This window comes from Mesoplodon mirus (genome assembly GCF_964341445.2).
Source record: "Mesoplodon mirus genome assembly, chromosome: X".
NCBI lineage: Eukaryota > Metazoa > Chordata > Mammalia > Artiodactyla > Ziphiidae > Mesoplodon > Mesoplodon mirus.
The window spans coordinates 41,862,991-41,884,871 of NC_138981.1; the positions used below are offsets into that span (position 1 = coordinate 41,862,991).

Consider the following 21,881-nt stretch of genomic DNA (forward strand, 5'->3'; position numbering starts at 1 on the left):
ATTGGGCAATGACTAATTTCTTCTTACTCTACTTTGCTCAGGGAAAGAGTTTCAAGATGGGAGAAAAGGATTTAAAATGGGATAATGTCTAAATCCTTTCCAGCACCTGCTTCTTTAACTTTAATGCCTTTCTCCACTTTGGATTGTTGTATTAAAGTTTCATTATTTGGCTTGAAGTATTATAAAGTGTTGGACATTTACGTGTTCAGAAGATAAAGTCTGTTCCTGTTATCCACATCTATGTCTTTGCATTAGCATTTTCAGTGGAAAAAGGTTATAGTCACTATATAGACAACTGCCTACATCAGTTCCTTAAGGGAGGTTCCTGTTTGTTCCAGACTTGACCTCAGTAGGCAGGGAATCAATGTTTGAAATACAGTAAGAAACTGCTAGATACAGTTTGATTGCATAGTGCATTCTCCCTACCCTCTTATTTTCACATATGTGGTTAGTCTTTAAAGTGTTCGTTATTTTTAATCTGACTTTTTGTTGGGTTCATCTTTGTGGTCAATGCTATACATCGGAAGGCGGTTACAATACTTTGGCTTCTTTTTTGTTTAAAAATTGTAATTGCGACATTCAATGGCTGAGTCAATTTCAGCTCCCTTAGTCATGCCTCACTTTTTTTTTTTTTCTATTTTAAAATAAAGGCAGCTACAGCTTTCTTTGTTTTATTTACTTTCTCATTTGTTTTTTTTCTTTTAATTGTTACAGAATTGTAGAAATGACAGAAGCAGAATTCTGCTAATCAATCAAACCCTTTTTTCTAGCCTCATTTCTCAATGTCCAGAATGTTGTAGAAGCTTAAATTTTTGTGTCACGTTTAACTAGCATGAGATGCTCTTTTATGGTACAGTTTTAATACTCAGTCCATATCCTTAAAATACTTGGTCCAACTCCTTAAAATATTAATTAGTACTATACAGTACATCCATCTCCTGCTCTGGCAAACAAATTTTATGTATTTGGAGTCATATTTTGTTTAAATTCTAAAGTTGAAGAGTGGTAGATACACAATTCAGCATGAAAACTTAATTATTTATGTGGAAATTGTAAGTGAATGTTTTATCTTGACATTGGTTTAATGATAATATTTGAATTGTTTCTTTACTAGTCCCAGCCCAAGTATTATCTACTGCCGTGGAGTTTATAAGTTAATACCAATTTTATACCTAAATTTAAGAGGTTAGATGTCATGTCTATCTTTAAATGTACAGGGCACTCCTACTTTGTGGAGAGATATATTGAAAGCTGGTAATGAGTAGAATATTCATTTATTTAACCTTTAAACCTTAAATGTTAGTGGAACTTAAAATTTCACTTTAATGACTATTTTCACGTACTTTTTTAAAAAAAAGTTATTTTAAACTTAATTGATTCTTTGATACTTGTCTTGAACTCTTGTTTTTACTTAAGTTGAGAAAATTTAAAAAGGGTCACCGTGATGCTATAGTGTAACATCTCAAAAGTGTGTAACAGTGAAATTTCAAGACTTAGTTTTCATTAGAGCCAACCAAAACAGGCTGATTTGTAAGGTTTTTCTAGTGCTACAAAAGCTACAAAATTCCACTGCTAGAAAAACATAGCAAAATAGGGAAATTTAATTTAATTTTTTTTTTTTTTTTTTTTTTTTTTTTTTTTTTTGGCGATACGCGAGCCTCTCACTGTTGTGGCCTCTCCCGTCGCGGAGCACAGGCTCGGGACGCACAGGCCCAGCGGCCATGGCTCACGGGACCCAGCCGCTCCGCGGCATGTGGGATCCTCCCGGACCGGGGCACGAACCCGTGTTCCCTGCATCGGCAGGCGGACTCTCAACCACTGCGCCACCAGGGAAGCCCGCAGGAAAATTAATTTTGATTCAACCTTTATTCTATTATTTATGATGCAAATTTGCTAGTTCCTTCTTCAGTAAATAAAATTATTAAGTTTTAAACTCCCTACCATGATTACAGTTTTCAAATTCTTATCTGAAATTTTAATATATTAAGAGTATTTGATAGTTTAATGTAATGATTAGTTTTGAACGTGTAATAATTGGGTGAGGTAGGTTAGTTACTCTGGAATGATTTGAAAGCTCAAAATTATATCTCGCTGATTTTCTGAGTTAGGTAGAAACTTTAGGAAATTGGAAATACCTTTCTTTTTCTTTCTTACACTAAAAGAATTGCAGTTTGGGAATAATTCTACCATATTTTAATAATCTGTAATTTAACAAACATGATACCTTCATTAAAGAAAAAGAAACACCAAATACTAGTAAGTAATAATTATATAGAGTGTCAGATAATGGATAGCAACTATATGCCTCATTTTAAAAATTGGTATAATTAGCTGTAAAATTTAGTAGGTTGGAGTCTTGCTGAATTTTGCCAAGGAGTTACATGGAAAATTCTTTCCAACATTTGAGAAAAGAAAGGGAAAAAGGTCTTTTCAGGTTTGAGAATTGTCACTAAGATATTCCAGTTATAGTTACTGAGATGAGACATAGAAAGAGAGATATATTCTGTTTTTACTATTACCTAGACCTTTTTTGGTCAAGTTATTGTTTTCACATTTAATGGAAAGAATCTGATGGTGGAAGTTGGTGGAGAGGAAATTGGAGTTTGTGTTTGTTCTTCAGGTAAAGAAAATATATTGGAAAATTACCAACGAAATAAGGAAATGTCATCAATAGTTCGTGTGTTGTAGTATCTTCTATTACTTTTCTTCAGTGGGAGATATAGGAATCAAGCTAAGTAATTACTAAAATGAATAATTGTTCTCAGTTTTTTCCTGGTGGATCCAAATCTCATGGATTTGTGCAACTACCCAGTAATTTAATTAGGACTTAATTCAGGATTTTTTTGTCTGTTTTCTAAATAAATGTACAGCTGATTTATTCTCCCTTCTTCTTTTTTTAAGGAATCTAGGTAAAAATGGCTTATCTAACAGTAGCATTTTATTGGATAAATGTCCGCCTCCAAGACCACCATCTTCACCATACCCTCCCTTGCCAAAGGACAAGTTGAATCCACCTACACCTAGTATTTATGTGAGTCTGAATTGACTGACTAGAAGTAAATCAAACCAGTGTTTGCACCTACCTGTCTTTCATAAGATCTTGCTTTAAATCAATATGGATGCCCTTTAGGAAACTTTAGAATTATTGGCAGCAGCGTGAATGTTTCGGGGAAAAAAATGATGTATTCAAAAAGGTTTTGTAATAGCATTTAAAACGTGCCTTCTCAGCTGTTAACTGCGATTACATTACAGTAGTGAGAAATACTTTTTACTGCACCCAATTTTGAGCAGATTTAGGCAAAAACTACCTAAAAGTGTAACTTCTTTTTGAGTAAGCTGTGTTTTAAATCTGCATTCTACTAGTTGTAAGGACCTTAACATTCGTTCTGTTTTATACATCTACCAAAATAAAAAAGATATTTACCTTCAAAAAAAAAGTGTTCGAGAACATAAAATGTGATAATAAATATGTCATTAAAAAGCTTAATAGATTATTTAAAACTGGGGATTAGTTTTACTTAATGGACATTTAGACATGTGGTATAGGAAGTTGATAAGAGTTCAGTCAAAGCAACTCTTATTTATGTTTCTCTGAAATAGGTCCTCCTACCCCATTTCCTTCCATCTTCCCACTTCTACCCCAAATGAAGAAATTTTAAACTGTTGAGTGTTTTTGGAGATTTGACCCTATTTTCACCCTCTAGGGGGCCAACTGTCTATCATACTAATCCTTTAGTATGTAAGGGAAGCACTGGGATACACATGTAATAAAACTTTTATACTGAGGTCTGAGGGGGGAAAAATGCAAAATTATTATTTATCTTTTACGGGTTGTCTTCTTCAGCCTGCTTTCATTTTGGTAATATTATTTTAAATGCTGATTTTTTTCCCTCTCTTTTGTGATAAGAGAAAAACCACATAACATAAAATGTATCATCTTCACCATTTTTAAGTGTACAGTTCCATAGTGTTAAGTATATTCTAATTGTTTCAAAACAGCTCTCCAGAACATTTTCATCTGGCAAATCTGAAATTCTGTACACATTAAAAAACAGCTCCCTCTTCCCTGGTCTCCCCAGCCCCTGGTAACCACCACTTTCTGTCTCTATGAATTTGACTACTTTAGATACCTCATATAAGTGAAATTATACACAATTTTTCTTTTTGTAACTGGTTTATTTTCACTTAAAGTGTCTTCAAGATTCATCCACATTGTAGCATGTGATAGGACTTTCTTCTGTATCTCTCCCACGTTTTTTGTTCAAGAGACAATGGACAAGAGAAATGTACGTGGTTACTAATTACAATTAGAATCAAAAGACATAGTGATAAAATGCTATAAAACATAAAATAGGAATAACGACATATAGGATGTATTATTTATTTAAATTGCAGTAAATAATGAATATAAATTTGGCATAATATTTTCTAAAAGATCTGCTTTATGGAGCTCTAACAGTACGTTTTAATTTTACAGTTGGAAAATAAACGTGATGCTTTCTTTCCTCCATTACACCAATTTTGTACAAATCCAAACAACCCTGTTACAGTAATACGTGGCCTTGCTGGAGCTCTTAAGTTGGGTAAGCTTTAAATAAGAAAAAGGAAAAGTGTATACATTTCCTTTACTGTCTATTAACTTCTAAAGCACTGGCAGAAACTTTTTTCTATTCTTTTGTAGTTTTTCACATTTTCATTTTAATATGTGTGTGAGAGAAAGAGTACTTCTTTAATCCATAACGTGAAGATATGATGATAATGGTTAAATTAACTGGTGGTGTTTTAATTTAGCTTTTATTTTCATCCAATTATATAATTATGATTTAGGTTGACTAATAGAAGAAATTTTTAAGATAAAATATAGGTAAAATTTGATATTACTAATAAGTACTGTAGCCCCCTAAGTGGTTCCTGTCACCTGCAGAGATTGAATAAACAAGTGAATCTTTAGCCCCTGGCCCCTTGATTATTCTCCCTCTGTTGATGGCATGACGATTAGGTCCAGGGCTTCAGCGTATGGTTGTGCAAATCTGGCACAAAGCTCAGGGTGTGCAGAGTTCCTGGTTAGTTTTTAGGAGGATTGGATAGAACACCATGAAACATTTTCCTTTTTTTCTTTAAAAAAAAAAAAACACTTTAAAAATATTATTCCACTAGCTCTCTATTTTACATTTGGTAGTGTATATATGAGGGTGGGAGGGGGTGCAAGAGGAAGGGGATATGGGGATATATGTATGCATATAGCTGATTCACTTTGTTATACAGCAGAAAGTAACACTGTAAAGCAATTATACTCCAATAAAGATGTTAAAAAAATAAAATATTATTCCAAATATAATTTTTATTTATTAACTACATTTATTTATTTATGAAGACCTGGGACTTTTCTCTACCAAAACTTTGGTAGAAGCTAACAATGAACACATGGTGGAAGTGAGGACACAGTTGTTGCAGCCAGCAGATGAAAACTGGGATCCCACTGGAACGAAGAAAATCTGGCACTGTGAAAGTAATCGATCTCATACTACAATTGCTAAATATGCACAGTACCAGGCCTCCTCTTTCCAGGAATCATTGAGAGTAAGTATTTATTTCCTGAAGATTAGTTTATTTTGGAGATCATTTTTTTTATTATTTTATAGTTTACTTTGAAAGGGCACTTTCCTTTTGTAAACATCTCATTTTATGTTACATAAAATAGTTTATTGTTATTATTTTTATAACATACTTTATAAGTGCTATCCGGTTTGCTCTTACTACTAAGTGTAAGCAAACCTATGGGTTGATAAATATTGTTACTGTCTAGTGAGATGTCTCCCTCATTTCTGGGATATTTCTGTTTAGAGAAGGGTTTCTTAACCTTGGCGTTATTCACATTTTGGGTTGGGTAATTCTATGTTGTGGGGAGCCGTCCTGTGTATTGTAGAATATTTAGTAGCATCCCTGGCCTCTCCCTACTAGATGTCCATAGCACACCCCTTAACCCATATCCCAGTTATGACAATCAGAAATGTGTCCAGACATGCCAGATGACCCCTGCAGGGCAAAATTATCGCTGATTGGGAACCACTGATATTAGATGATAAACTAAATCTTAAGTTTGCTTTATGCTTGCAGAGTCCCTTGTCTTATTCCTTCCCATTAAACTCTAGCAGGTTAGTATTATCTGATATATAACTCCCCCAGGAAGCATTACGCATCTCGGTTTGAAAGAGAAAACTCCAGGAGAGGCATAAGTTATTTCAAAATGTACAGAAAATAAAAGAATAAAACTTTGAAAAATAATCAGGATTATTATTAAAAGACTCATAGGACTTTCAGCAATGAGGCATTATTAAAATCCTTCAGCAATGAAATGAGAACTTTGAATTCTCCTATGAAGTGAACATAAAACATCCATAAAAGTGAGTTCATTAAATGTATTACTCAAACACTTATCTGTACTAAGTTGTTCTGTACATATCCCACAGCTGAAATTTAATATGCACCTGCAAGTCTTTAATTTGTAGTTCATTAGATTTGCTTATCTCTGTTCAAAATTTTGCCCCAAGTTCACATTTTCAATCAAGGCAACATTTGTACCTGCTAATCATATATTTTGTGTTCCTTTCTTACTACCACTCCCCATATCCTATAGAGAAATTCATTTAGTAAAAACTATCCTGCATCTTTCACGAGTTGCAGTGAATTTGTTGTCCATATAAGTCTCTCTGGTTCAGACTTTTGAGATACTTCAACTCTGTGGTAGTATTATGGTCAGAAAAGAATAGATAGTAAGCAGGATTCAGAGATCATCAAAGGAGTATTTGGAAGAAGAAGATGAGAGGCACAGTACTTAAATGGAAAGGGATTCATAATCAAAGAAACAGTGATTTCTTGTGTGCCTTGGAAGTATGGACCATTATGTGTGGAAAATTTGACAAATGTTTAAAAAACATACACATTTAGAAGGAGGGAGGCCAAAATGTCACTAAGTATAGTTAACTCAGAAATCGTAGGGACAGTATTAAGAGATACCATGTCTGTGACACAGAAATCATAAATAATAGTAATATTTTCATTGAAAAGCACCTATATTTATCTAACACTTAATTTACTTAATAATGTTGTAAATGTTTATCATTCATGTATAATTCATTGTGGGGGAAAGAAAAGATTTAACCCAGGAAGAACTTCTTCCATTTGTCTGTAATAAAGAATAGAGAACATCTTACCCTCCCCCCTTCCCTATGTATTCCATACATATATAGCTACATACACATGCACACACCTCTGTTAGTTTAGGAAATTTATAATCAAGATTGACACTTCTTAGGCCTCTCAACTTTCATTAAATTTCCTCTCTTGAAAATGGGCCAAGAATGAGAATCTCTAGTTTTTCCCCTTATAGAAGAATATTACTAAGGAAGAACTCAGGATAACTTTGTGGCCGATGGAGGAGGTTGGATACCATGCCAGTGAGCTTTGACTTTTCTTGGCTTGCTATTTAATGTGGTCTTTGAAGAAATTTTCATGTGAAAGAGGTCTGTAGATTAACACCACTGATCTATATGTAAACTTTTCAGTTGTATGATGGAAAGGATATCTGGTTGTAGAATACATACTAAACTGGATTGCTTTTTGCTTAATCTATAGGAAGAAAATGAGAAAAGAAGTCACCATAAAGACCACTCAGATAATGAATCTACATCTTCAGATAAGTAAGTCGTTTGTAATGTCCACTTAGTATTTCTGTTTAAAAGGCATGTTTCTAATATTACTTCTCTTTTTAAGTTCTGGGAGGAGAAGGAAAGGACCCTTTAAAACTATAAAGTTTGGGACCAACATTGACCTGTCTGATGACAAAAAGTAAGTCTTCATAGTAGTGTTTCTGTGAACTGATGCAAAGAGGTTTCCTATTAGCAAGACTGAGAATTGTCTACAACTTCCTCTTCTGTTTTGTTCCTTGTCATTTTTCTAAGTTGATATACAAGTTTTAGCCAAATTATTTTTGCTAGGTTTTGTAATTATTTTCTTTGACTTAAAACTCTTGTACAAATTTTCATCAAGACTCTTCTATATGTAGTTATACAACCATAAAATTATATTTATAATTATATAAAATATATTTATAAAATAGAATTATACAACAATTATAAAAATAGGGAAGTTAGTTTTTTTCTTTTATTTACTTAATAATTTTTATGCTTCTTTTTGTTAGGAAGTTTTCTTTGCAAAATTAAAAAATTTAAGCATTCCAGGGTTTCCTATGCAAAAGTAAAATATTTATAGATTTGATTGTTTTTCTGATTGGAACACAAGGTTTTTGAAGAAATGGTTAACTTCTACAAATATTTATAGCAGGGTTTCACTCTTGATCTGATACTTCATTGCAGGTGGAAGTTACAGCTACATGAGCTGACTAAACTTCCTGCTTTTGTGCGTGTCGTATCAGCAGGAAATCTTCTAAGCCACGTTGGTCATACCATACTGGGTATGAACACAGTTCAGCTATACATGAGAGTTCCAGGAAGTAGAACACCAGGTAACTTTTATGAACTAACATATTGACACACAAATTGATCAAAATGTGTAACATGAAAAAGAGAACTGGATTCTTTCCATTTATAATGAATGAAACTGAAAGGCTTATTTCTATTACAAGATTTGGCTCTTTAACTGAGCTCAGATTATTAAGATTTTTCCACTTGGTAGTATCTTTTTTGAAATATAATATCCCTGAAATAATAACAGTGTAATCTGGAAGCACGGTCATTGGAGCACTCCAGGGAAAATAAGTCCCTGTGACTACTTTTGATCCCATCTACTGCAGTGTGACGGTTTTTTTCTAAACTTATTTTTACCACAATCACAATAAGAACTATATTTTATATTATGACCTAGTGCACATGTATGTATACAAAAACAGTTTCATAGAACAATACATTTTCTAATCTATTCCATTCTATTTCATTTAAAAAAGAAGGTGTAGGTTGCAATCATCTTATTGGGTTACAATATACAGTTTACAGTGACACTTGATGTGGAGACATTACTAGGTTCACCGTAGTATCTAGTCCAGACTTTACCACTAAATAGGCTTGTCACTTTGGCAAGTCACATTTCTTCTCTGGGTCTTTTTTTTTTCTCTCCATTTGTAAAATGAAGTTACATTGGTTTTAGACTTAAAATTCTGTCTGATACTAATGTATCATCTTTTTTTGTGCTCCCTTTAATTGACATGAAATTTCACAGGGTGATGTCCAAAATATTTAACAATTAGGATGGGTGTTGGTAATAACGAGTTCAGTTGTACCAGTGCCTACAGGCAGCATATCACCCTCATGTGCTTGTTTGCTACTTGAAGTAGCCATGGTTTGAAGACAGATTGCTTCCTTCTTAATTACCTGCTTATTTAATTGTAGCTAAAAAATTGTTTCAGAATAGGCCTATGCTTGCGTCTGGGTAACGTAGGTCAGTGGTTCCCGGTTCTGGCTGCTCATTAGAATCTTCTGGTAAAGTTTTAAAAAATATATAGTTGACTGATATCTGGAGATTGGGATCCAGGCATCCATATTTTAAAAAAAAAAATAAAGTTCTCCAGAGGATTCTAATGTACAGCCAGGATTAGGCTGTAGTTTTTGTCCTCAGGCCATTGGAAGCCTAATTTTGTGATATTTTATCCATAATTGGATAAAGTGGAAACAGTTCTGGAATAAATGGCAGAAGACCTATCTACTCCCCACTCTGTCATTTAGATTCCAATGTAAATGCTAAGCAAGTTATTCGAACTCTAGTCTAGAGTTCATTTTTCTTATGCATGTAGTATTGGACTGGTTCTATTAAGATTCATCTCAACCGAAATTTTCTCTCATCAATTTGAATTATTTTATGCAAATAGTATTATCCCTACATCAAAGAATGCAGTTTTTCATTACAGATCAAGGGGAAAGCAAACTTGATAGATCACTTTGTCACTTGTGTCTAGACTGTTGGGGTTTTTTTGGTTGGTTTATATACAGGGTATTAGTTTTTCAGAAGTGTCCTATGCAACGTTAAAGAATTCTCTGAAGAATTCCCTTAGGGTAGTGCTGTCCAGTAGAAATATAATGCAAGTCACATATATGACTTAAAATTTTATAGTAACATTAATATAAAAAGAAATAGGTGAAATTAATTTTAACCCAGATATATCTCAATATTATCATTTTAACATGTAATCAGTATAAAAATTATTGGGACTCCCCCCCCCCTTTTTATATTGTCTTTGAAATCCAGTATGTACTTTGCAGTTGCTGCACATCTCAATTCACATTACCGTATTTCAGGTGGTTGCTGTATTAGACAACTTGGTATTAGAAGAAATGTTAATTAGTTCCGTTCAGTTTTTAAAAATTATTTTAAATACTTTTTCATGGGGTAAACACTTTGTTCCTGGAGTTACCTAAATAGGTATGTTACCTGCTTTAATGGACTTTATGATCAGTCTATGTTCTAAACTAGAGATGCTCTCAGGCTCTATCCTGAAAGGTTTTTAGTAAGATGATGGGGTCCCAACATCTCTAGTTTTAATTAGAGGTAAATTTTATTTAGAGTCCATGCCATGGACAATTCCAGCAATCTACCTGTGGTAAGAGACAGTTGTAAGTATTAAGAGTACTGTCTTCACATTATACTGTGATATATAGAAGAGTCAGGGTGTGGTGTGCACAGACAGGATATGGCAAGAGCAACTACATTTTTCTTTATTGAGATAAAAGTCACATAACAAAAGTAACCCCTTTGAAGTGTGCAGTTCAGTCACATTTAGTACATTCACTGTGCTGTGTAGCCATCACCTCTGTGTAGTTCCAAGACATTTTCATCAGCCCAAAAGGAAACCCCATACCCATTAAGTAGTCATCCCATTTCCCCCCTTCCTCTGAGCCCCTCGCAACCCTTAGTCTGCTTTCTGGCTGTATAGAGTTACCTGTTTTGGATGTTTCATACGAATGGAATCATACAATATGTTGCCTTTTGTGTCTGACTTCTTTCACTTAGCGTGTTTTTGAGGTTCATCCATATTGTATCAATGGTTCATTTCTTTTTGTGGCTGAATAATATTCCATCTTTTGGATATAGAACATTTTTTAATCCATTCATCACTTAAGGAGCATTTGGGATGTTTCTGCTTTTTAGCTGTTGGGACTACAGTGTCAATTCTGTGTTTAACTTTTTGAGGACTTCCAAACTGCTTTCTACAGCAGCTGCAACATTTTACATTCCTGACAGCAGTGTGCAGAGTTCCAATTTTTCCACATCCTCACCTGCATTGATTATTTTCCATTTTTTTCTTATTATGGCTGACCTAGCGGATATGACATGTTTTTTCATTATGGTTTTGATTTTCATGTGCTTGTTGTCCATTTGTATATCTACTCTGGGGGAAATGACTGTCAAGTTCTTTCTTCATTTTTTAATTGAGTTGTTTGTCCTTTTATTGTTGAGTTGCAAGAGTTCTTTATATATTCTGATATTAATTCTTTATCAGATACATGATTTGCAGTATTTGCTCCCATTTTGTAGGTTATCATTTCACTCTTGATTGTGTCCTTTGATGCACTAAAGTTTTAAATTTTGATGAAGTTCAATTTATTCATTTTTCCTTTGGTTGCTTATGCTTTCGGTGGCATATCTAAGAAACCATTGCCAAATCCAGAGTTGTAAAGATTTGCCTCTATGTTTTCTTCTTAGATTTTTATAGTTCTAGCCCTTATATTTAGATCTTTGATCCATTTTGAGTTAGATTTTTGGGTATGGTATGACCTAAGGGTCCAACAGTATTCTTTTACATATAGCTATCCTGTCATCCCAGCACCATTTGTTGGAAAGACTATTTTTTCCTCTGTTAAATGATCTTGACACCCTTGTTGAAAATCAGTTGACCATAGATGTATGGGTTTATTTCTGGAATCCTGATGTTTTTCCACTGATTTACATCTCTGTCTTAATGTCAATACCACACAGGTTTGATTACTCTAACCTTTGAGGTAAGTTTCAAAATTGGAGTGTGAGTCTTCAGCTTACGTAGTTATCTTTACTGTGGTCCTTTATCTCTTCATAGGGCTTTGAGTTACTGTCTTATATTCTTTGATTTCAACCTGGAAAACTCTAGCATTTCTTATAGAGCAGATTGACTAGATTCTCTTTTATTTTTGAAGAATAGTTTTGCCAGATTCTTGGTTAATTATTTTTTCCTTTCAGCAATTTAAATGTGTTAAGCCATTGCTTTCTGGCCTCCATGGTTTCTGATATGAAACCAGCTATTTTATTGATGATCCGTGTATGTGACAGTCACTTTTCCTTCTTTCTAGATTTTCTTTGCCTTTCTACAGCTTGATTATTAATGTGTCTTAGTGTGGATCTTTTTGAGTTTATCTTTCCTAGAGTTCCTTGAGCTTCTTGGATATATATATTCATGTCGTTTGTCAAATTTGGGAAGTTTTTGACCATCATTTCTTCAAATATTCTTGCTGCCCTTTTCTCTTCTTCTTCTGGGACTCCCACAGTGCATATGTTAGCATATTTGACGGTGTTGCACAGGTCTCTTAGGATCTGTGAATTTTTTTTTCATTGTTTGCTTTCTTCTCCCCAGAACGTATAGTTTCATTTGACCTATCTATAAGTTTGCTGATTCTTTAGCCTGTTCACATCTGCTGTTGAGAAGCCCACTAGTGCATTCATTTCATTTATTATATTTTCCAGCTTCAACTTTTATTTCCTTCCTTATTATGATTTCTGTCTCTTCATTGATAATCTGTTTGTTGAGACATCATTCTCCTTGTTTCCTTTTGTTCTTTTTTTTTCAATTTATTTTTTTGGCTGCGTTGGGTCTCCGTTGCTGTGCGCGGGCTTTCTCTAGTTGCGGTGAGTGGGGGCTACTCTTTGTTGCAGCACGCGGGCTTCTCATTGCGGTGGCTTCTCTTGCTGTGGAGCACGGGCTCTAGGTGCGCGGGCTTCAGTAGTTGTGACGCATGGGCTTAGTTGATCCGCGGCATGTGGGACCTTCCCGGACCAGGGCTCGAACACGTGTCCCCTGCATTGGCAGGTGGATTCTTAACCACTGCGCCACCAGGGAAGTCCCTCCTTTTGTTCTTTTACATGGTTTTCTTTAGCTGTTTACGCATATTTTAAGATAGTTGATATAAAGTGTTTGCCTAGTAAGTCCGGTGTCTGTGCCTTTTCAGGAATAGCTTTTGTTAATTTCTTTCTTTCTTTTTTTTTTTTTTCCTTTTCTTTCGGTGACTGAACAATACTTTCTTGTTTCTTTACATGCCTCGTGATTTTTTGTTGAAAACTGACTTCGAGTATTTGAGTATATTCTCTGTAGGATGTAGTCATGTCTCTGAAGTCTTTGAACCTTTAGCATAGTGCTCTGCTAGTGTTTTGACATTTTGAATATTGTGATGCAGCAGTTACAGAAATCAGATTCTCCTCTCTTTCTAAGATTTGTTGTTGTTGCTTGTTGTGGGCTATAGTCATCTATTTGTTTAGTGACTTTCCACACTACTTTTTTTTTCTTTTATACATATACGTATATCTGCTCTTTTTTAGATTGTTTTCTCTATAGGCCATTACAGAGTATTGAGTAGAGTTATACAGTAGTTACTAGTTATCTTTGTTAGTTATCTATTTTATATATAGTATGCACACTATTTTTGCAAAGACTGTATTCCTTGTCGTGTGTGGGCACTGAAGTCTCCTTTCTATTAATTATCTCAGCAGTGATATGACAGGGATTCCTTTAAACGCCTGGTGGCCAAAAAAGGAAAGAAGAGTGGGAAAAAGAAAAAAGAATTCTCTAGGTCTTTGCAGATTGCCTCCTTTTTAAAAATTTATTTACTTATTTTACTTTGGCTGCGCCAGGTCTTCATTGCGGCACACGGGATCATTTAGTTGCGGCATGCGGCTTCATAGTTGTGGCACACGGGCTTCTTAGTTGCAGCATGCGAACTCTTAGTTGCAGCATATGCATGTGGGATCTAGTTCCTGGACCAGGGATCGAACCCGGGGCCCCTGCATTGGGAGTGCAGAGTCTTCCCACTGGACCACCAGGGAAGTCCCGATTGCCTCCATTTTGAGTCACTCCTTCTACACTTAGCTGCGCTGCTTACAACTCTACTTTAGCTTTTACTTCCTTGCTTGCACTGAACCTAAAGGTCAGCGAGAGGTTAGTTTATGGTCTTCTTAGGTTTTTTTCTGAGCATACCTCTTGCTCTGCGTATGCGTTTGGCTTCTAAATTCTACAGTATACACAGGAAGTTTTCAAAGCCTTTATTCCCCTAAAATTTCACTCCCCAGCTTTTCCTTCCAAGCCTTTGGCATGTCTTTTGTTTGCCCCAACTGGTTATTTTGTTTGTTTTGTTTTTGTTTTTGTCCTTGGTGGTATCAGCTTGTTCTTTAGTCTTACAGTGTTTTGGGGGGGGCTCCTCCTCCATTGAAATGCTCACCCTGATAGAGTACTGAGGTAGGTGAAACAAAGAGAAGTCCCTTCTGTCAGTTTTTTTCGGGAAACTGCAGTGTAGACAAAACAGAAGAACAGAGTTCTTTGGGAACAAGATTAATTACTCTGTTCCCTCCAGAACCAGGGACACTCACACTAGCAATACAAACTACTCTTTTAAGTCCACTGCCACACTGATGATGGAGGTAGAGATAAGGTAGGTTACATAAAGATCTCCTACTGTGTTTAAGTCATTTTTTCTTTTTGTCAGTTGCTTGGTTGCTGTAAATCTTTGACTTATTTTCCAGATTTCTGGTAAGGTTGCTTCTGACAGTTTTCACTAGATTTTTTTCTTTTTCTTTTTTTTTGGTGTTTCTGACAAGTTTCCCCAGAGTTCCCTTCTCTGCCATCTTTGTTGATACCACTCCTGCAGCTACATTTGGAAAATTAGACTTCCTGCCTCTTTACTGATGTCCTGATACTACTTGTGAGAAATGGGGATTAGTTCACAAGGAAGAAGTGGTAACAATATCAATAATAGCTAATATTTATTACATACCATGTATTAGGCACTATTAGAAGCAGTCCTTACTTCATTGATCCTCAAAACAACCCATTGACTTATCAGAATCATTATCATCAAATCTTACAGGAAACTGAGTCAGAGGTTTAGAAACTTGCCCAGGTTCACATAATGACTAAGCCAAGGAACCTGGCTTCAAAACCTAAGCTTTTAACCATGATTTAGGTTGTCTTCCACAGAAGCTCCTACTGAATAAGTTAGGAGTTGACCAAACTCAGCTCTAAAACTAGACTTGACACAAAAATGCTGTACAGATAAACTATTGAATACCACTGGAGCATTCTCTGTTGAACATTTCCAAGGTTCCATTTCTAAAGACACATTTTTCTATAGAATTTATTGTCTGCTGATTGTTTTTTTCTTTTCACATTTCAGGTCATCAAGAAAATAACAATTTCTGTTCAGTTAACATAAATATTGGTCCAGGTGACTGTGAATGGTTTGTTGTTCCTGAAGGTTACTGGGGTGTTCTGAATGACTTCTGTGAAAAGTAGGTTTCCAAACTGAATTTTCTTTAAACGTAATTATTCAAAAATAGTAACTGTAAAGGGCAGCTTACTAAGCTGGATATCCTAATGCATGTAACCAGTTTTCACTTACCATTCAGCAGAAAATTCATTTAAAATGATTTGATTACAAACCTATTATTTTGTGTTATTGGGAATACTTTAAGAAAGATGCCTTGAAACCACTTCATGTAGTAGTAATAGTCTTGAATTTAGGGAGTAGAAAGTTGAGTTGTTTACTGGGTTCATTAAACAATTGATGTGTAAATACTTGTTCATGTGAAAGATCTGTATTCCAAGAAAAATTGTTCTACTATAAACGGTTTTAGAAGTGGAAGGAATTCTATAATTGAGTACCCTTATAGGTGGTTAATAACACAAGCTTGAACGTATTACTCTGCTATATCATCATGATATAAATTCTTTTTAAAACTACATTGACAACTTTTCCTATAAAGGAATTTTATAAAATTTAAACAGCAGCTTCAGATTTTGTTTCTAGAATTCAAAGAATTCACATAGTGGAAATGTTCCTTTCCTTACGATCCTAGAAACTGTTCATTTAATTATCTTGTGTTAAAGGGTACCTTGGAATTGTTTTCATTGATTTAAATTTAATTATTTGTCTTATTGTGTTTTAAAAAAATATACTCCATTACTTAAGAACCTGATATTTTTTCCATTAAAAATTGGGAAATTATTATGGTTAAACACATAAATTATATATACATTTGGTGTTATTCACCCCCCAGTCCAGTAAGATAAAGGGAGAAAAAACCACCAAAAACATTTACATATGAGAGACTTTGAAAACTAATTATGCACATATTCCACATACTAATTTATAATATTTAAATTTTGGGTTAAAAGATCGTTGCCATAAATATCTTGATTTAGTATGAAGTGTAAATATAGTTGCAAAAACAACCATAATAATCCAAAATTTCTTTATATACAAGCAAGAGATAATCACCATTTATTGTCTTTACTATCTAATGTATAGGTTTCCTTTAATGTAAGAAAGCTCAAGATGTGGAATGTTAAAGTTTCAAATGCTGTGATGAAGTAACCTGATCTACTTTAATCTATACTGGACCAGCAATCTAGTGGTAGCAGAGAAAGAACTGTGTCATGTAGGAAATCTCTATTGTGCTGCAGGAATATTTTTATTTCTTAAACTTTGAGATAGTAGTATATTATTGCATCTGCAGTACAGTGATCCTTGTTCATTATTTCTGAGCAGATATTGACTATTGTTAGGATTTAGTTTTCTTTCCTATCTGAATAGAGAGGTAACCTGAGAATAAAGAATAATTAGAATAGGCAGGTAATGTCTAAAAAGCTTGAACATGTGGATAATAATAATAAAAAAAAAGTCTGAAGGGTTAGGTAAATTTAAGTTGCAGAAATAGCACTTGCTACCTCTGCATTTCAGTGTACTTTTGTTTCATATAAGGATACTTCCTTTGATATTAACTGATTTGACCATGTCTGTATAGTTTGTTTTATGACTTTAGATAATATCTGTCATGAAATAACCATTCACTTGACTATATGATAAAGAGGATGCTTGATTTTTTTTTTGTAAGTTTGATTTTTTGTTTTTTCAACTTAGCTATTGATTATTAGGTGGTCTTACTTGATTGCTTGCTTTTGGTTAGAAAGTTTTTTCTAATTTTATAACAGCACATGGGTTAAGCAGGACTAGGATTTGTGTTTATAACCATATTTGGCTTTACAGGCAAGTTTTCCTGCACTGTATGTAGTTTAAAAAATACTTCGTATCATATCATGATGAAGTAGAATAAGAAGCCAGATTTTAAAGGAAAAGCTTAGTAATATGATCTTTAGAATGTTTCCAAAGTATCGGTGGTGGTGGTGGTGATTGTTATTTGTGCATGTATGTTCATTTTTGATGAAGTTTTTTTTCACCTGCATAGTTTTAGTCAACTAGTCATCAAAACTGTACAGAGACTGACGTGCTGCTCCCTTTCCTGCTTAAGATTCAGAACAGCAGGAGAGACCATTTCTGTTTTCTATTCTGCTTTTCCTCACACATTGAACTTATATCTGCCATGGCGTTCCTGTTTATGGATTTAGATGACTTGATGCCAACTCCACCTTCCATTTACCTGTTAGAGATTTCTAGATGTGCCAAGGAGAAGGGTTTGATCAAAATAGCCTGTAGTGAAATGAAATTAAAGGTTAATATATATAATTGTTACTTAAAAATAGCTTTTGATTTCATTTGGATCTTTGAAAAATCAGTGGAAGGTAGTAATATTGATCTTTGGATAAGTCATCTACTACCTAACTGTAACTTCACTCACTTTACATACTGCAGTTTCTTATTGCATAAGCAGTAAGTTTCAAGTGCAATGAATGAGCATATTTTTAAAAACTTTTGATAATGTCTTTCAGTCTTATAATGAGCTTATTAAAGTACTTGATCCATTTGCAATATTTTTTCTTATTCCAGAAATAATTTGAATTTCCTAATGGGTTCTTGGTGGCCCAACCTTGAAGATCTTTATGAAGCAAATGTTCCAGTGTATAGGTTTATTCAGCGACCTGGAGATTTGGTCTGGATAAATGCAGGCACTGTGCATTGGGTTCAGGCTATTGGCTGGTGCAACAACATTGCTTGGAATGTTGGTCCACTTACAGGTATTTTAAAGAATATGCTTTAAAAAAAAACAACGAAAATCTTTAGTTTATAAAGGATTCTATCTGATGGGTTTATTCTTTTTTTTTCTTGGAATATAACTCACTAAAAATTGGAGGAAGAATGAATGTCTCCTTGAGTAAAATTTTAATTTGTAGTACAAGATACTAAGTTAAGAAATAGAAATCCAAGACTGTAGATCTTAGCAAATAACAAATTTATGTCTTTATATACAAGAGGTACTTGTAATAATTTTTAGAGTGCTTGGTTTTTAAAGGAAACCCTTTATGGGAGAAAGCAAAGTACAAAATTTCATTCTTTGAAATTTTTCTTGTATCTGGTATGTCATATGAATAGCCCTGTTATGTCAAAATCTGTTTGAATTATGCCTGCCTTCAGGCAGTAGATATTTAAGGTTAAGAATATGGCCTCTGGAGCCAGAAAGACCTGGATTAGGACCAGGACCTGGCTTTTGCAACTTTGGGCAAGTTATATAACCTCTCTGGGCCTCAATTTCTTCATCTGTATAATGGAAATGATAAAATTAATAAGGTAATGGTAAATATTAAATGGTATAATGTATCGAAATACCTCAGAACAAATGCATGGCACAAAGTTATAGTAAGCACTCTTTACATGATCGCTACTATTATTATTATTACCACAATTATCAAAAAAACATTAAAAATATTTTTGTAATGTTTTGAGATTTTCAGAATTGGTGTTGATGATATCACCTGAGAAGGTGATAATGGTTATCTTCATATCTTTGGTACTTTGGGTTGCTTTATAACTGTTTTTTTTTTCCTAGCCTGCCAGTATAAATTGGCAGTGGAACGGTACGAATGGAACAAATTGCAAAGTGTGAAGTCAATAGTACCCATGGTTCATCTTTCCTGGAATATGGCACGAAATATCAAGGTCTCAGATCCAAAGCTTTTTGAAATGATTAAGTAAGTGCTTTCTAAAACTGCTGTAGTCCCTCTCTTTTTGGGGAGTGTTAACTTTTCCCCCCATAGACTTATGTTGACATCAAAACAAAATGGTCCAGATGTCTAGCAAAAGGTAATATAAGAGAATCCACATGTTAAAAGTATTTTTCCCTTCCCCATAGTCAGTACAGTATGGTACAAAGAGGAACAAAGGCACAAATAATTCTAAACCAGCAGATTCACAAACAAACCTGTGCTGAACCACTCAATTCCTAGGAGAACTTTAGTTTTAATATTGAAAGACTGCACTTAGTATCAGGGCGAGGGAATGGCATCACAAAAATATTTTCTGGTACAGAGAAATTAGCATTTAATATAGGGATTTGACTTAAACGTTAATTTAAAATTTTTAAGTTAAAGCATCCATCTTATAATTGTCCCTTTTCTTACCTGCTTTAAACACTTAATTCAAGTTATTTGAATACATATACCCCAGTAACCTTCTCATTTATTATTGTCACAGTTTCTATCCTAGCTATTTTATAGATCTATTTAGAAGTAATATTTTCAAACAGTGCTATATAGCAGTGTTTCCCTAAACTGTGTTTTCTATCACTATTACGTCTAACCCCAAAAGGTGGGGAATTCTGGTCAAAGAAATATGGGAAACAATGGATTATATAAAGTTCAACAAGTCCTTTATTTTCTAATTTTTTGTAAAATGTGTTAGAGACTGTAAAGTTAGTATTTTTTGTGTGGGAGAGAAGGGTTATAATGTATTGTATTTCCCAAACATGTTTGTTTGACCAGTATCTTTGAAGAATTGATCTCAAAAACTCATTTTGAAATACACTGCTTTATACTCACTGATAGAATAAGTTTGTTTTCATCTTAGTTAAAATAGTACTTACCTTAAGTATTTTTCCTACAGCTATATTAATTTGGTCAGCATGTGTTGTTTTCAAACTATTGTCTTTTGAAAGGAATCCTAGCTTATTAAAGTGATTTCAAACCTAAATCTAAAATTTTATTCAAACAAAAATTGTGGGGTCAAGGTAACATGCCTGTGGATTATCTTATTCCTTTATCATTTGCACTAGTTTTTCTAGTCCTGGGCAGAAGTGGTAGGGGGAGACAAAAGGTAACAAAAAGCAAATCATAGCAGGTGATGTACAAATCCTTTAAAAAGTTGGATCTTAGGTACCGTACTCTATAAATGTAATTGGTAATGCGGTTATCCTGTTATATCTCAGATTGGTCTTTTGCTCTGAATATTAAGTTCAGGGTTACTTTTGGGAGAAAAAATTACGTAAAGTCACTGAAGATATTTAGTAAGTTGGAAATAGGCATATACTAGAGGCTGGTTCAGATCACCTGACGGTAAAAGGATGGTACAGTATAGAAACTATTTATATATAACAGCTATGAAGACTGAAAGTGACTCATTACATTTTGGATAGGTTAGGATTTTATAATTGGAAAGGATTTTAGAGGTCATTTAGTCAGGACTTCTGCTTAATGCAGTAATCCCTTCTATAACATCTGTAATTTGTGGGCATCCAGCAACTTCTTGAATATTCTCATTACCTCACTATAATTCTTGAAAGTTCTTTACAAATTGGCCTATAATCTACCTGTCATTTGGTCCCAATTCCCTAAATATATTTGGGATTTAGATCAAATCCCATTCAACAAGTGTTTGAGAACCAACTCTATACCAAACACTATTCTAGGCTCTAAGGATAGACATAGCAGTGTGTAAGTTAAAATCCCAGACCTCAGAGGACTTAAATTCTAGTGGAGCAAGACAGACCTCCAGACAGTTGAATAAATTACTGATAAATAATATGACTAAGAGAAAATAGATAATATTTGGGGGGTGCGGGTGAGAGTGCTGCTTTTTCTAAAATGGTCAGGGAAGGTGTCTTGGAAGATGAGTTTTGTGTTTAGACCTGAACAATGAGATGGAGTCAACCATGCAGAGATCTAGGGGTACACCATTTCAGGCCCAGGGAGCAAGTGAAGACTGAATTGGGAACAACTTTGGCATGTTTATAGGGCAAAAAAGCCAGTATGACTATGGCAGAATGAGGGGGGGGGTAACAATAAGCTCAATGAACTGACCAGGAACCAGATTGTGCATGGACTTTTAGAACATGGTAAGTTTGTAAATCAATTCAGGGTGTTACAGGTTACCATTAGAGGATTTTAAGCAGGAGAGGGATGGGTTCTGATTTAAACTTTAAGAAAATGAATCTGGTTGCTTTGTAGAGAACGGATTCCAAGGGGCAAGTTTAGAAGTGTGTGTAGGGGGTCAGTTAGGAGGCAGTTGCAACAGGATAGACCATCCTGGACAGACATTAACCCAAGGGTGTAGAAAGAGGGATTAAAGTAGGGGCTGTGGTAGAGCTAAAAGCTCACGGCACTTGCTCACAGATTGGATATTGGGGGAAGAGGGAAAAAGGAATCAGAGAAAAGATTATTGTCATATTCTCTTCTTCCTATCTGGTCTTCGGTAATTTAAACATCTGACCTCTATCATCTTTTCATCCCGCTCACCCCCATCATCCTTGTTGTCCTTCTAGACTCCTTCCAGTTTATCATTGTCCCTCTTAATATTTGAAATGTTGAGCATTGACACTTGCATTATCTTTATCTTAAGGTTGCCTTGTGTTAAAATTGGATACACATAATTTGAATATTTTTTGACTTAAAATTACTGGTGATACTGTTG

At 34.4% G+C, this 21,881-nt stretch overlaps 1 protein-coding gene across 8 annotated transcripts in view; it reads left to right on the forward strand.

Annotated features, from left to right (window-relative positions):
• The window catches only part of KDM6A (lysine demethylase 6A), a 207,013-nt gene that overhangs the window by 167,373 nt on the left and 17,759 nt on the right, over positions 1–21,881 (forward strand). For all 8 annotated transcript variants that reach the window (XM_082609054.1, XM_082609056.1, XM_082609055.1 and 5 more), the window contains 9 exons: positions 2,902–3,031; positions 4,478–4,583; positions 5,375–5,580; positions 7,636–7,700; positions 7,774–7,848; positions 8,376–8,524; positions 15,420–15,534; positions 18,030–18,217; positions 19,027–19,168. In XM_082609054.1, coding sequence (XP_082465180.1) covers positions 2,902–3,031; positions 4,478–4,583; positions 5,375–5,580; positions 7,636–7,700; positions 7,774–7,848; positions 8,376–8,524; positions 15,420–15,534; positions 18,030–18,217; positions 19,027–19,168 — 1,176 coding nt within the window. The remainder of the gene's footprint in view (positions 1–2,901; positions 3,032–4,477; positions 4,584–5,374; positions 5,581–7,635; positions 7,701–7,773; positions 7,849–8,375; positions 8,525–15,419; positions 15,535–18,029; positions 18,218–19,026; positions 19,169–21,881) is intronic.